This window comes from Mercenaria mercenaria, unplaced genomic scaffold, assembly GCF_021730395.1.
Source record: "Mercenaria mercenaria strain notata unplaced genomic scaffold, MADL_Memer_1 contig_2603, whole genome shotgun sequence".
Taxonomy (NCBI): domain Eukaryota; kingdom Metazoa; phylum Mollusca; class Bivalvia; order Venerida; family Veneridae; genus Mercenaria; species Mercenaria mercenaria.
In genome coordinates, this window is record NW_026460673.1 from 1 (window position 1) to 13,809 (window position 13,809).

At 38.2% G+C, this 13,809-nt stretch overlaps 1 protein-coding gene across 1 annotated transcript; it reads right to left on the reverse strand.

The window, feature by feature from the left end:
• Positions 1-364: 364 nt before the first annotated feature.
• Positions 365-13,243, reverse strand: LOC128552375 (sacsin-like; the record flags this gene model as incomplete). Its single annotated transcript, XM_053533396.1, is given in 2 exon segments — positions 365-1,900; positions 13,093-13,243. Coding segments are annotated over 2 exon segments (1,621 nt in total), but the record flags the coding sequence as incomplete, so codon positions are not given.
• Positions 13,244-13,809: the final 566 nt, after the last annotated feature.

The window sequence follows — 13,809 nt, forward strand, 5'->3', positions numbered from 1 at the left end:
AACCTAACCAGTGTTCCTGGATTCTGTACCAGTACAAACCTGTTCTCCGCAAGTAACTGCCAACTTCCCCACATGAATCAGAGGTAGAGGTCTAATGATTTCAGACACAGTGTCGTTTATCAAATAGTCACGGAGAACATACGCCCCACCCGAGGATCGAACTCACGACCCCGCGATCCGTAGCCCAACGCTCGTACCTACTGAGCTAAGCGGGCTGGCTATTTGAGTTGTCCATGAACATACGTATGAGGAACATCAATAAAACTATACTAAAGCGATGTGCGAACTTTAAATCAACTAGCAAAAAATTTAAGAATGAAATTACCTGATTTGCAAATAATTTCAATGCTGTTCCACAGTGGCGCTCCAAGCTTTCTTGATTCCATTACAAGTTTGTCCTCCAAGCCAGGAAACATCTTCACAGCTTCATCTGTACACAGGTAAACGGGATCACTTGTTTTATTGAATACAGTCCAACGGTTAGAGGCCAAAGGTAAAAGCTCTAGGTTTCTAATATTCATTGAATTGCCTTCCCCTAGTAGCAAATAGGCTAAAATTTGTACTTTGTCTTCACAGGTTATTTCTCTGTACTGGCTTCGTTCCTGTAAATGAACCACTAAGGATGACGGAGTTAGGTCCTTCATGTATGGAAAATGCATCTGCATTGTGTCAAACAATGAGTTTGGCACTTTGGTGTATTTAAGGCCAATTTTATATAAGCATTTAGTGATGGCCTCCTGCATTGTAGTATCAATTTCATTCCCGGGCAATGTCCTAAACGTTGAAAAGACTGCATTGTTTAATACAATCCATTCGCTTGTCTGCGCCGCATAAACTATATTTCTCTTTTCGAGCTTTTCATAAAGTTTATTTTCGAGCATCATCCACCTTGTGTGTGTTTTTCTTGTCGAGTTTTGGCATACAGGCATCGTGTTGTATACGGCTGATACAAAAGCTTCTTCGTTTAAATTCTTCTCTGCAATTTTGATAGCTTCTAATACTAACATTTCATATGCTTTCGGAAGAGCTTCCTCAATTAAAGCTTTGTTCCACAAAATAGACTTGTCATCTATTTGCTTTCCTTCCTGTTCTTCGGTCTCCCACTTCATATGGTGTCTATTCTGGCTAAGCGCGAAGAATCCATTCACGTGCACTGGTAACCCTGTCAACCTTTCCCCTTCTCTCGGCAACGGCAGGAAACAAAACACATGTCCCTCAAAGCCTTCTGACATTCCATGCAGCGGTGCCGCCACCCCAACGTAAGGGCTGTATCCTAGGTTTCTGTCTTGTATTAGATGTCTGAAGCCTTCCGATGCACTTTCTCGAATAAAGTAGTTAACAACCAGCCATTCTTGACTTTTAACTGTGTCTTCAGATGACGTGTGTATAACCATTTGCAAAGTTGAATGAGCATCAGCGCTTTCAGAGGTTGAATTCACGTCCTCTATATGTTCTTTAAACGCAATCCGGGTTTGTCTTACTGTACCATCCCGGTCTTCAATTTCGGTTTTAAGTGTTTCTTTTATTGGTGTCTCAGTGTCTCGGAAATGCAATGATATTTGTTCGACGTTCTTCAGAAAAATCAAAATATTTGAAGCTTCAAGTTTAAAGGAGTCAAATAAATTGTTTACCTTTGTCGCATTATACAGTGTTTCTGATAGTTCGGAAGTCTTTTCATGAAGCGGGAACCAAAACAGAGTTCCTTGAAAACCATCTTCTCCCAACGTACTTTTACAAAGGCCAAACGTGTTCTCTAAGGCATTCCAAAACGCTTCCGCATCTAGCCCTTCTTCACTATAATCTTCTAGAGCACAAAGATCAAGGGTAGCATTTACCTTCTCTGTAGACTGTTGAGGATCAATCAAGAGAACTCTGTCGCCACTGATGACGCAAGGGAAGTCTGAAATGTTACAATCCTTTTTGTACCATAGAACTATCTTTTCAGTTGTATTATTTGATAACGAGAGCTCCGTCTAACAGGTCATAAAACGTCCATTCGCAAGTAAAACAGGAAAGAGTAGTAAACAAACGGCCCATTCTAAGCCAGAAACCCACAGATTGTATTAATTACTTGCCATCAATTTTCTAAGCTGCACGAATTGTAAGATTAAATGCAACCTGACCAGGCTATAACAATTACAAACACTGTGTTATACCTACATTTAAGTTATCGTGGACATACACACATTTTTCTCCCCAACCCCATCTCTCTCACTCTCTCTGGATTCTCTTCGGTCGTTCTTTGGCAAATAGTAAACACCTAAAATCGATTTTTTTAAATTTCATTACAGTCGGCATCGCACATGACACCACCTGGATTGAGCAATTTCTTTTATTAATCGACCGCATTAAATCACTCACAACGTTTTTACGATGTGAATACATTCCATTTAACGACTTTTACCCTACACGACAAGCCACCACTTGTAACTGGTCCAGTAGGTAAATTTGTCTGGAAAAGTATTTATTAAACCACTGTGTACGAAACGTCTGGCAACTCTCACACTGTAGATGTATGCAATTACCTGAACAATCAGGCATATGCAACAGTCAATGGAATGCAAGTAGTGTTTACCATTTTAAATCAAATCCAGAACAATATATATCACATTTTCAAACACGATATAACAACGTATTTCTTATTTCCCTAAATTTACCAAATCTATCAAGAGACCGTTCTATTATGAGACCACTTTTGTGGACCTTTGGATTGTTTCTAAATACAGTGTCTACTGTATTTGCAAAATGGCATTATTACGTATCAAATCTTACTGAAAATTGCTTCGGGAGAGCCCCTCTAATTTTAATTTTACAATTACAATTGCAATCTTACAAAACAGTTCTTACTGTAAAAATGCCGGGAATAAACCCCTTTTAGCTCTCACTTATCTTCCCTTATTCTATTTTGTGACTAGTGATAAAATTCTACCTTTTTCAAGTTCCACTACTTACAAAATTTAATTCTTATATTTCAATTCTTACTCACAATCTGCAGGAGATAAGTCCTCTTGCATCCCTTTCTTTCAATTACCTTCCGCTTATATTATGACCGATGACCAAATTTCACCTTTTTCAAATATAAGCACTGACAAAACTACATTCTTACAAAAAGCAATTCTTACTTCAGAAAGGTGGGGAAACCCCTTTTAGCTCTCACTTTCCTTTATTTTCCTCTTTATTTTATGACCATTGCATTCTTACAAAACAACCGTAATTGAAGAAAGGATGGGTACCATACCCTCTCAGCCTCTTCCTCTTGATTACATTACATATTTATTATATTTCACCACTTACAAAACAAGTGAATGAAGTATTACCATGCAATACAAAGTTCCCTGCTGGATGGTAACTAATCATTTCAAATGCAGCATATATCTGTCAATGATACAACATTTGCTACATTGATTTCAATTTGCATATATAAGCTAAATCAGTTGTATTTAAATTTATTTGAAAGCAAGAGAAAAAATATGAAATACTTTAACCTTTTTAGATGGAAGTAATGCTCCTTTAATATCCAACGTTTGAAGAAATTCTATTACTGGGAAAATTTTGCCATCTCATATACAGAGAATTCTAGCATATGACTTTAACAATTGGACTTGGACTTGCAATGTGACCTTTAGCGTGTTCGAAAGGTTTTTTCTATTATCTGAGAAGGTGGCCTAGGTTTTGAGCCCAGATGATAGTTTAGACCTCGACCGAGACATCATCGAGACAAACATTCTTTACAACTTCCCATGACAGTTTGACTTTAAATGTGGCTTTGGGTGTGTTCTGAAGATTTTCCTTTAATTTGACCGGGTGACCTAGTTTTTCATCCCCGATGACCCAGTTTCAAATTTATCCAAGAAATCATCAAGGCAATCATTATGACCAAGTTTCACGACAGCCGGGCTTTAAATGTGACTTCTAGAATTTCAATAAGTTTTTCTTTTATTTAACCTGGTGACCTACTGTTGATCCCAGATGACACAGTTTCTACCTTGACCGAGATATCATCATAATAAACATTCTTAAAAGTTTCCATGACAATTTTAAGTAAAATGTGGCTTAATGTGCACAATGTTTTACTTTGATTTGACCGGGTGACCTAAGGTTTGACCCAAGATGACCCAGTTTCAAACCCATCCAAGAAAGCATCAAGGGAAACATTATGATCAAGATTCATACCAACCGGTATTTAAATGTGACCTCTAGAGTGTTCATAAAGTTTTTATTTGATTTAACCTGGTGACCTACTTTTTGATTCCAGATAAAAAAAAGTTTCAACCTCGACCGAGATATCATCAAGAGAAACATTCGTAAAAGATCCCATGACACTCGGACTTAAATGTCGCTTTAAGCGTGTTCACAAGGTTTTCCTTTGACCAAGTGTCTACCTTTTGACCTCAGATAACCAATATTCAACGCTGATCTAGAGATCATCTAGATAAATATTCTGACAAAGTTTCATGTAGATACAATAGATGTGGCCTCTAGAGTGTTCACAAGGTAAAATGTTTACGACAGACCACAGACGACAGACGCCGGACAAATGTTGATGACAATCAAAGATGAGCACTTCGTGCTTAAGTGAGCTAAAAATAAAAACGAGATCCTTTGGAAGCATAGTACGCAACCAATACCAAAGCAAAAATAATTAGAGTTGTCACAGGAGTGACGAATTATACCCCCACAATATGACCTTGTCAGAGAACTAAGCCAATGTCAAAGCTGAACTTGCTTGACCTTTGACCTACTGACCTCAAAATCAATAGAGGTCATCTGCTGGTCATGATTAACCTCCCTATGAAGTTTAATGATCCTCGGCCCAAGCGTTCTCAAGTTATTGTCCAGAAAAGGTTTAAATGACCTTTGACCTTTGGAACCCAAAATAATTACGGGTCATCTGCTGGTCATGACCAACCTCCCTATTAAATTTCGTGATCCTGGCCCCAAGCGTTGTGAAGTTATTGTCTGAAAACCGTTTAAGTGTTCCGGGTCACTGTGACCTTGACCTGTGGCCTGCTGACCTCAAAATCATTAGGGGTCATCTGCTGGTCATAACCAACCTCGCTATCAATTTTCATGATGCTAGGCCCAAACGTTCTCAAGTTATCATCCAGAAACCGCTTAACTGTTACGTGTTATTGTGACCTTGACCTTTGACCTACCAACCTCAAAGTCGAATATGACCTGTATTTAATCATGTTACTCCAGTGTACAAAAATTTAAGATCCTAGACCCAAGCGTTCTCAAGTTATCATCCGGAAACCGTTTAACTGTTCCGAGTTACTGTGACCTTGACCTTTGACCTACAGACCTCAAAGTCGAACTTGACCTGTATTTCATGATGTTACATCTGTGTACAAAAAATTATGATCCTAGGCCCAAGCGTTCTCAAGTTATCATCCGGAAACCATATAACTGTTCCGAGTCACTGTGACCTTGACCTTCAGATCCCAAAGTTGAACTTGACCTGTATTTCATGATGTTACACCTGTGTACCAAAATTATATGATCATAGACCCAAGCGTTCTCAAGTTATCATCCGGAAACTGTTTAACTGTTCAGGGTCACTGTGACCTTGACCTTTGACCTATTGACCCCAAATTCGAACTTGACCTGTATTTTCTGATGTTACACCTGTGAACTAAAAATTATTCAAATCGGTCAAGCCTTTCATGAGTTATCATCCGGAAACCACAAAAACCAACAGACCGACCGACCGCCAAGCTCACTCCTATATACCCCGCCCCCCACCCAAACTTCGCTTTGTGGGGGTATAACAAGGCAGTCTGAAAGACAGCTAAATCCCCCGCCACAGTTATGGATAGTGAAAGGGTAAACCTTGACCTTGAGCTGTGACCTTGACCTTGAACTGACATGGCTGACCCATAAATTCTGCACATAGTTTTGATGAGGTGATCATTTGACCAAAGTTTCATTAAAATCCTTCAAGGGTTTAGGAAATACAGAGCTCAAACCTTTGACCTTGAGTTGTGACCTTGACCTTGACTTGACATGGCTTACTCATGAGTTGTTGATGAGGTGATCATTTGACCCAAGTTAGATGAAAATCCTTCAAGGGGTTTAGGAGATACAGGGAGGACACAAAATGGAAGGCTCAAACCTTTGACCCTAAGTTGTGACCTTGACCTTGAGCCGGCATGGCTGACTCATAAGTTCTGCACATCGCCTTGATGAGGTGATCATTTGACCCAAGTTTAATGAAAATCCTTCAAGGTGTTTAGGAGATACAGAGCGGACACAAAATGGAAGGCTCAATCCTTTGACACTGAGTTGTGACCTTGACCTTGAGCCGACATAGCTGACTCATACGTTCTGCACATTGTCTTGAGGTGATCATTTGATCCAAGTTTCATTATTATCCTTCAAGGGATTTAGGAGATACAGAGCGGACACAAATGGAAGGTTCAAACCTTTGACATTGAGTTGTGACGTTGACCTTGAGCCGACATGGCTGAGTCATGGGTTCTGCACATTGTCTTGATGAGGTTATCATTTGACCAAAGTTTCATGAAAATCCTTCAACGGGTTTAGGAGATACAGAGCAGACACAAAATGTTACGGAAAGACGGAAGGACGGAAGGATGGAAGGACGGAAGAACGGACAGGGACCATTCCTATAACCCCCAACCACTCTTGGTGGGGGATTAATAACAGACTTGGTTTGACTGAGTCTGTTCTTGACAGGTAATGAAAAGTGCAACACCGCTCATACCCACTTACAACGCCTTTTACGAATTTCCTTTATCCATAAACACTGAACGGGACTCAACGAACCCAAGGACTAAAAATATAACAAAACTATGTCCAAGTACGGGGAGACATAATTTGAATAAGTATAATACAGAGTCAAACCCTTGTATTACATGCCAAATATCAAATCTCTAGAGAAAAGGATTAAAGTCTGATAGCTGAAAAAATATTTTTAACCAAAAAGACACGTATTTTCAATGAACCGGAACAGTTAGAACAATTCTGAGGGCTACCCGGAGATCATTTGCGAAAAGTTTCATAAAAATTCATTCAGTGGTTTTGGAAGAGATGTTGGTTTAAGAAATTATTGATGAAAAGTGACCACGCCCTCTAGTGGCCATGTTTTTTGACGAATCAGAAAAATTTGAACAATATTTGTAGAAGGTCACACAAAGACAATTTCTTTGAACTTATTTTAAAATCGGACTAACAGTTTTATACAATAAGTTTCTACTCTATATATTAAGTGACAACGCTCCCTGGCAGCCATTATTTTGACAAATCGGAATAATCTGATAATTTACCCAAAAAGACACTAGAAGATTTTTAAAGTTTCCACTACACACATATAGGGAAAAGTGACAACGTCCCCTCGCGGACATGTTTTTTTTTTTTCTTTTCTTTTTTTTTTTTTTTTTTGATAATTCAAAAAAAAATTGATCAATGTTACTGGAAGGTCACTTAAGGAACATTCGTGTAAAATTATTCTACAAGGGGGTCATGATAACCCTGAATCGCTCACCTGAGTAATATGAGCTACACAGACAAGTGTAAGAGATCAAGTAAGAAAGTCAAATATAAGTAAGCACTGATACGTTTGTCGGGTTGTGAGAACTAAATCAAATGTCAAACTGTGCTAAAATATTAAGAAAGTATTTCAGTAGGTCACAGTCATGGTACTTCAGTCAGTTTTAAGATCGGTGTGCAAATCTCTGTGTGTCATTCATATTTCAAGGATTTATTTTAAAGACAATAAAGAAGGCAACTCGGTCAAAGTCACAGTCAAGTGACCCCTAATTAATTTGGGTCATCAGGAAATTATAATTGAACAGTCTAGGAAATATGATCAAATTATTTTTGAAGACGTTTCCTATATAAGTCATAATTATAAGAAGTGGCCCCGGGGCAGGGCCTTTTTACCCCAGGGTCATAATTTGAACAATCTTGAGAGAGAACCACCAGGATATATTACGTAACAAATATCAAAGGCCTACGCCTTGAACTTTCTAACAAGAATATTTTAAAAACAAAATTCATATACAAGTCTGTGTAAAACTTGGGACCCCTGGGCAGGAACATTTTTTACCCCGGGGGCATAATTTGAACATTTTTTGTAGAGGACCATTAGTCAATGCAACATACCATATATCAAAAGCCGCCTACACATTGTGGTTTCAGATTTTTAAAGTTTTTTCTTATTTAAGTCTATGTAAAACTCGAGACCGACCCTCTGGGTGGGGCCTTTTTCACCTCATGGGCATAATTTGAGAACTTTAGTAGAGGACCTCTATCAAAAGCCTAGGCCTTGCAGTTTCAGAGAAGATTTTAAAGTTTCTTCCTATATAAGTCTTTGTAAAACACCGACGGGGCCTTTTTTCGTCCAAGGGTAATAATTTGAACAATCTTGGTAGAGGACTACAGGGCAATGCTGCATACCAAATATCAAAGTCTTACATGAAGGTATTGTGGTTTCGTATATAAGTCTATGTAAAACTTGGGACCTCTGCGGCAGGATTCTAGAGTTATGTATAACAAGCATTTCCTTTGATTTAAGCGGGTGTCCTAGTTTTTAATCCGGCACATGACCCAGTTTCAAACTTGGCCTAGAAATCATCAAGATAAACATTCTGACCAAGTTTCATAAATATGACTTCAAATATGTTAACAAGTTTTGTTTTTCTTTCGTTTGACCGGGTGACCTAGTTCTTGAACCCATATGACCATATTCTAGGCCTTGCATAGGAATTGTCAAGATAAAAATTCATATAAAGTTCCATTAAAATAGCGTGATAAATATGGCTTCTAGAGTGTTCACAAGCACTTCCTATGATTTGAGAGGGTGAACTAGTTTTTGATCTATCATGCCCAGTTTCGAACTTATCAAGATAATAATTCTGACCAAAATTCATGAATATAGGATCATAAATTTACCTCACACGAACCAGTTTCAAACTTGGCCTACAGATCATCAAGATAAACATTCCGAGCAAATTTGTATCAAATCAAAGCATACATGAATATAATTAATGAAAACTCTATATGTCTGAAAGGACCAGTACAGAAAATTTTGATTGGATCATCATGGAATCCAAGATCTATTATTATTAAAGATATTTTGCAAGTTTGTATCAAATCAAACCAAAAATGAAGTCTCTATATGGCTGCAAAATTACAAATAGCTTACTTTAGCCCTTTAAGGGATCATAACTCTTAAACCCATCATTTGATCTGGCCAGTATTCCAAAGGAACAGAGATATTATGTCAATACAACTTGTATGCAAGTTTGATTAAAATCAACTGCGAAATGTTGTCTCTATCATGTGCGCAAGCAAAAAATAGCACATCTTGGCCATTTAAGGGAACATAACTCCGAACCCCATGAGATCTGACTAGTTTTCAAAAGGAACAGATTTATAATGCCAATACAAATTATGTGCAAGATTGATTAAAAGCAATTGCAAAAAATGGTTTCTATCTCATTTACAAGCACAAAACAAGAGCGCCGCCAAGCGAGGTATTATACGCCCGAAGGGTTACATCAGAGGATGGGAGCAAAATTTAAAGAACTTGACTGTTGAAGCTTGAAGGACTGAAACAACAAAAAGGAAGAAATTCTAAAAAAAATCTAAGTCCACAAAAAATTCTTACCACGTAACGTTATGTCAAATACATCTAAAAATTGGATATACCATCCATGTTGTACCACAGAAAAGTGGTCTCGGTTTTTCCCTACGGCCAATAATAAACTAGATGCCCACGGGCAACATGTCGAGTCCGTCAGCTGTCAAGAGGACTGGGAGTTGCACACGACACTCTGTCTCATTGAGGCAAACATTTATGCCAAATAAAAATAGATTGCAAAAAGTTACAATATAAGTTATTTGTAGTAACAACAAACGGAAGAAAATCTTAAAAACAAATTCTAAGTCCCCACAAAAATCCTTACCAGTAGAGATAGGTCAAAATACACCTCATAACTGGATGTAAGATGCATGTTGTACTACAGAAAAGCGGTCTTGATTTTTTCCCTTTTTCCCTGCGACCAGTAATAAAAAAAGTTACAACATAAGCTATTTATAGTAACAACAAAGGGAAGTAATTCTAGGTTCTTGCGCACGACACTCCGTCTCATGATGGTGAACAATTGTGCCAAGTTACATCAAAATCCCTCTATGCATGAAAAAGAAATGCTCCGGACAAAGTCATTCTTGTATCTGACTTTGACCTCTAAGTGTGACATTGACCTTAAACCTAAGGACCTGGTTCTTGCGCATGACACTCCGTCCCATGGTGGTGAACATTTGTGCCAAGTTAAATCAAAATCCCTCCATGCACGGAGAAGAAATGTTCCGGACAAAGTTGTTCTTGTATCATTTGGCCTCTAAGTGTGACCTTGACCTTAGACCTAGGGACCTGATTCTTGCGCATGACACTCTGTCTCATAATGGTGAACAATTGTGCCAAGTTACATACAAATCCCTCCATGCATAAAGACGAAATGCTCCGGACAAAGTCATTATTGAATTTGACCTTTGACTTCTAAGTGTGACCTTGACCTTTGAGATAGGAACCTGGGGTTTGCGCATGAGACTTTGATTAGGATTTAACCCAAAATGTGGTCTCTTGAGTTTAAAAAAGTATTTTCTTTGATATGACCTAGTGACCTAGTTTTTGACACAAGGTGACCCATATTCAAACATGGCTTAGATTTCATCAAGGCAATCATTCTGACCAAATTTCAGGAAGATCAATTGACAAATACAGCCTATATCGCATACACAAGGTTTTTCTTTGATTTGACCTAGTGACCTACTTTATAACACTACATAACCCATATTCAAACTCGACCTGGATTTCATCAAGGCAATTATTCTAACCCAATTTCATGAAGATCAATTGAAAAATACAGCTTCTATCGCATACACAAGGTTTTTCTTTGATTTGACCTAGTGACCTACTTTCGATCTAGGCCTAGATTTTGTCAAGGCAATTATTCTGACCAAATTCCAAAAAGATCAATTGAAAAATACAGCCTTTATAGCATACACAAGGTTTCTCTTTGATCTAACCTAGTGACCTAGTTTTTGACATTTTCAAAATTAGCCTAGATTTGATCAAGGTTATCATTCTGGCCAAATTTCATGAAGATCAGTTGTATAATACAGCCTCTATCGCATACACAAGTTTTTCCTTTGATTTGACCTAGTGACCTAGTTTTTGACCCCAACGAATCCATTTTCAAACTTGGCCTGGATTTCAACGAGATAATCATTCAGACAAAATTTCATGAAGATCAGATGCAAACTAGAAAATGCTTTTGTAAAAAAGCGCATGTCTCCCCCAATGCAAAGTCCTATAGGCAAGAAGTCAATAGAAGTGAAAAGCGACACTGATGGTTGGCTGCAATAGGGATCAACTATTTGGCTTGTCCAGTCATCCCGCTAAATTTCAACACTCTTGGCCTAGCGGTTCTCAAGTCACTGTTCAGGCTCCTGTGACCTTAACCCTCAAAATAAACAGGGGTCATCTACTCTGCATGTCCAATCATCCTATTAAGTTTCAACATTCTAGGTCAAGTGGTTCTCAAGTTATTTCCAAAAAAATGATTTTAAATGACCAGGCCCCTGTGACCTTGGCCTTTAGTAGACTGGCCCAAAAATCAATAGGTGTCATCTAATCTGCATGTTCAATCATCCTATGAAGTTTCAACATTCTGCGTCGAGTGGTTTTCAAGTTATTGATCGGAAATTGTTTTCCATGTTCAGGCTCCTGTTACATTGACCTTTAACAGTGTCCCAAAATCGATAGGGGTCATCTGCTCTGCATGTTCAATCATCCTATGAAGTTTCAACATTCTGGATCAAGAGGTTCTCAAGTTATTGATCAGGAAATGCTTATCAATGTTCAGGCCCCTGTGACCTTGACCTTTAACGGAGTGACCCCAAAAACAATAGGGGTCATTTAATCTGCATGAACAATCATCCTATGAAGTTTCAACATTCCGGGTCAAGTAGTTCTCGAGTTACTGACCGGAAACGGTTTTCCATGTTAAGGACCCTGTGACCTGACCTTTAACAGAGTGAACCCAAAATAAATAGGGGTCATCTACTCTGCATGATCAATCACTCCATTAAGTTTCAACATTCTAGGTCAAGAGGTTCTCAAGTTATTGACCGGAAGCTGTTTTCAATGTTCAGGTCAATCCATACCTAAAACAAGAGATGACACCATTAATGAGTTATATGCAATTACTATTTTTCTTATTATGGAAACAAGTAATGCACATAATTACTTATATTATAACTAATAATTAAACCTAGGAATTTGAGTACTGAACAACTTGATCAATCTACTAAGGTAGTCCATTCACTGCTGAGGTGTAATAGGAAAATAATGAACAATCATTATCTTATTAGTTTATGCAGACTTTTTGACCCTTCTACAGGTAATTTTATTTTTGGATTTAACGTCGCACCGACACATGATAGGTCATATGGCGACTTTCCAGCTTTAATGGTGGAGGAAGACCCCATGTGCCCCTCCGTGCATTATTTCATCACGAGCGGGCACTTGGGTAGAACCACCGACCTTCCGTAAGCCTGATGGATGGCTTCCTCACATGAAGAATTCAACGCCCCGAGTGAGGCTCGAACCCACATCGATGAGGGCTTCTACAGGTAAAGCCATAAAAACCAATTAACTACTAGGAGGGGCACTGGATATAAAATTATATTCGAAATAAAAAACAAAGGGCCATAACTCACTCAAAAATTACTGAACCAGTCTAATTTTCATGGAGACACAACTAGGGTACCAAAACTGTTTATACTGTTTTAAGTTTGTGTTTGTAAAAATGTAATTTGTAAGTAGTGGAATTTGAAAAGTATGAAATTGTATAATAGGGGAAGAAAGGAGATAATAAAAGGTGAAATCATCCGTCAAGAAGTCCGTTATCGACAAAATAGCAGGTAGAAAGTTTTGTTGTTGTTTTTTCTCATAGCTAAATGCAAGTATATGAATACACCATGAATCTAAAATAGAGTTCACTATTTTTACAAAAGTAGTTATTCACATTATTTTGTACAGTTATAAGTCAAATGCATTACCTGTTATGTGGAAAACCGACTTGAATCCGAGTCCAAACCTTCCAACTTTGAGCGGATCTTCTTCCTTCACGCTGCTATATATCATCTGTATACCTTCCCAGTCGTTCTCGGTGAAAACAGCGTCATTATACACACACAGTGCTGGGCCCTTTACAAAACAAAACGTTCCATAAAATATTATTCTAAAACATCTAATGTGAAGCAATACGTTCGATGAAATGTTGTGATCATGACCTTTGCATTTCGAGTGACCTAGGACTATGGACGTAGAGAGCAGGGCTGTATAATTTTCAAGTTCTCTTGGAGCGAATTTATAAATAACCTTCAAGTGGTTAAGAAATAAAAACGAGCAAATACAAATATAAGCCATTTGTTTGTTGTCTTACAAGTGTGACCTTGACCTTAGACCATATAGGTTGTGCACTCTGTATGTCGTTTGGATGAGATTAATAACTGGTGCTAATTTTGTGAAAATCCTTCAGAGGGTAAGACAGGGATTTAAGCTATTTGATCATTGACCGCCAAGTGTGGTCTTGACTTTCAACTTATTCCGGGCCAACTGCGTCGTGCAGATGAGATAAATAATTCATGCTACTTTCGTAAAGTCTTCCCAGAGGTTTAAAGACATGAAGCGGATATGATTTTAAACAATTTGGTAACTGACCTCCTTGTGCAACCTTAATCTTGGATCTAGTTACGTTTCATGTTCAATATTGG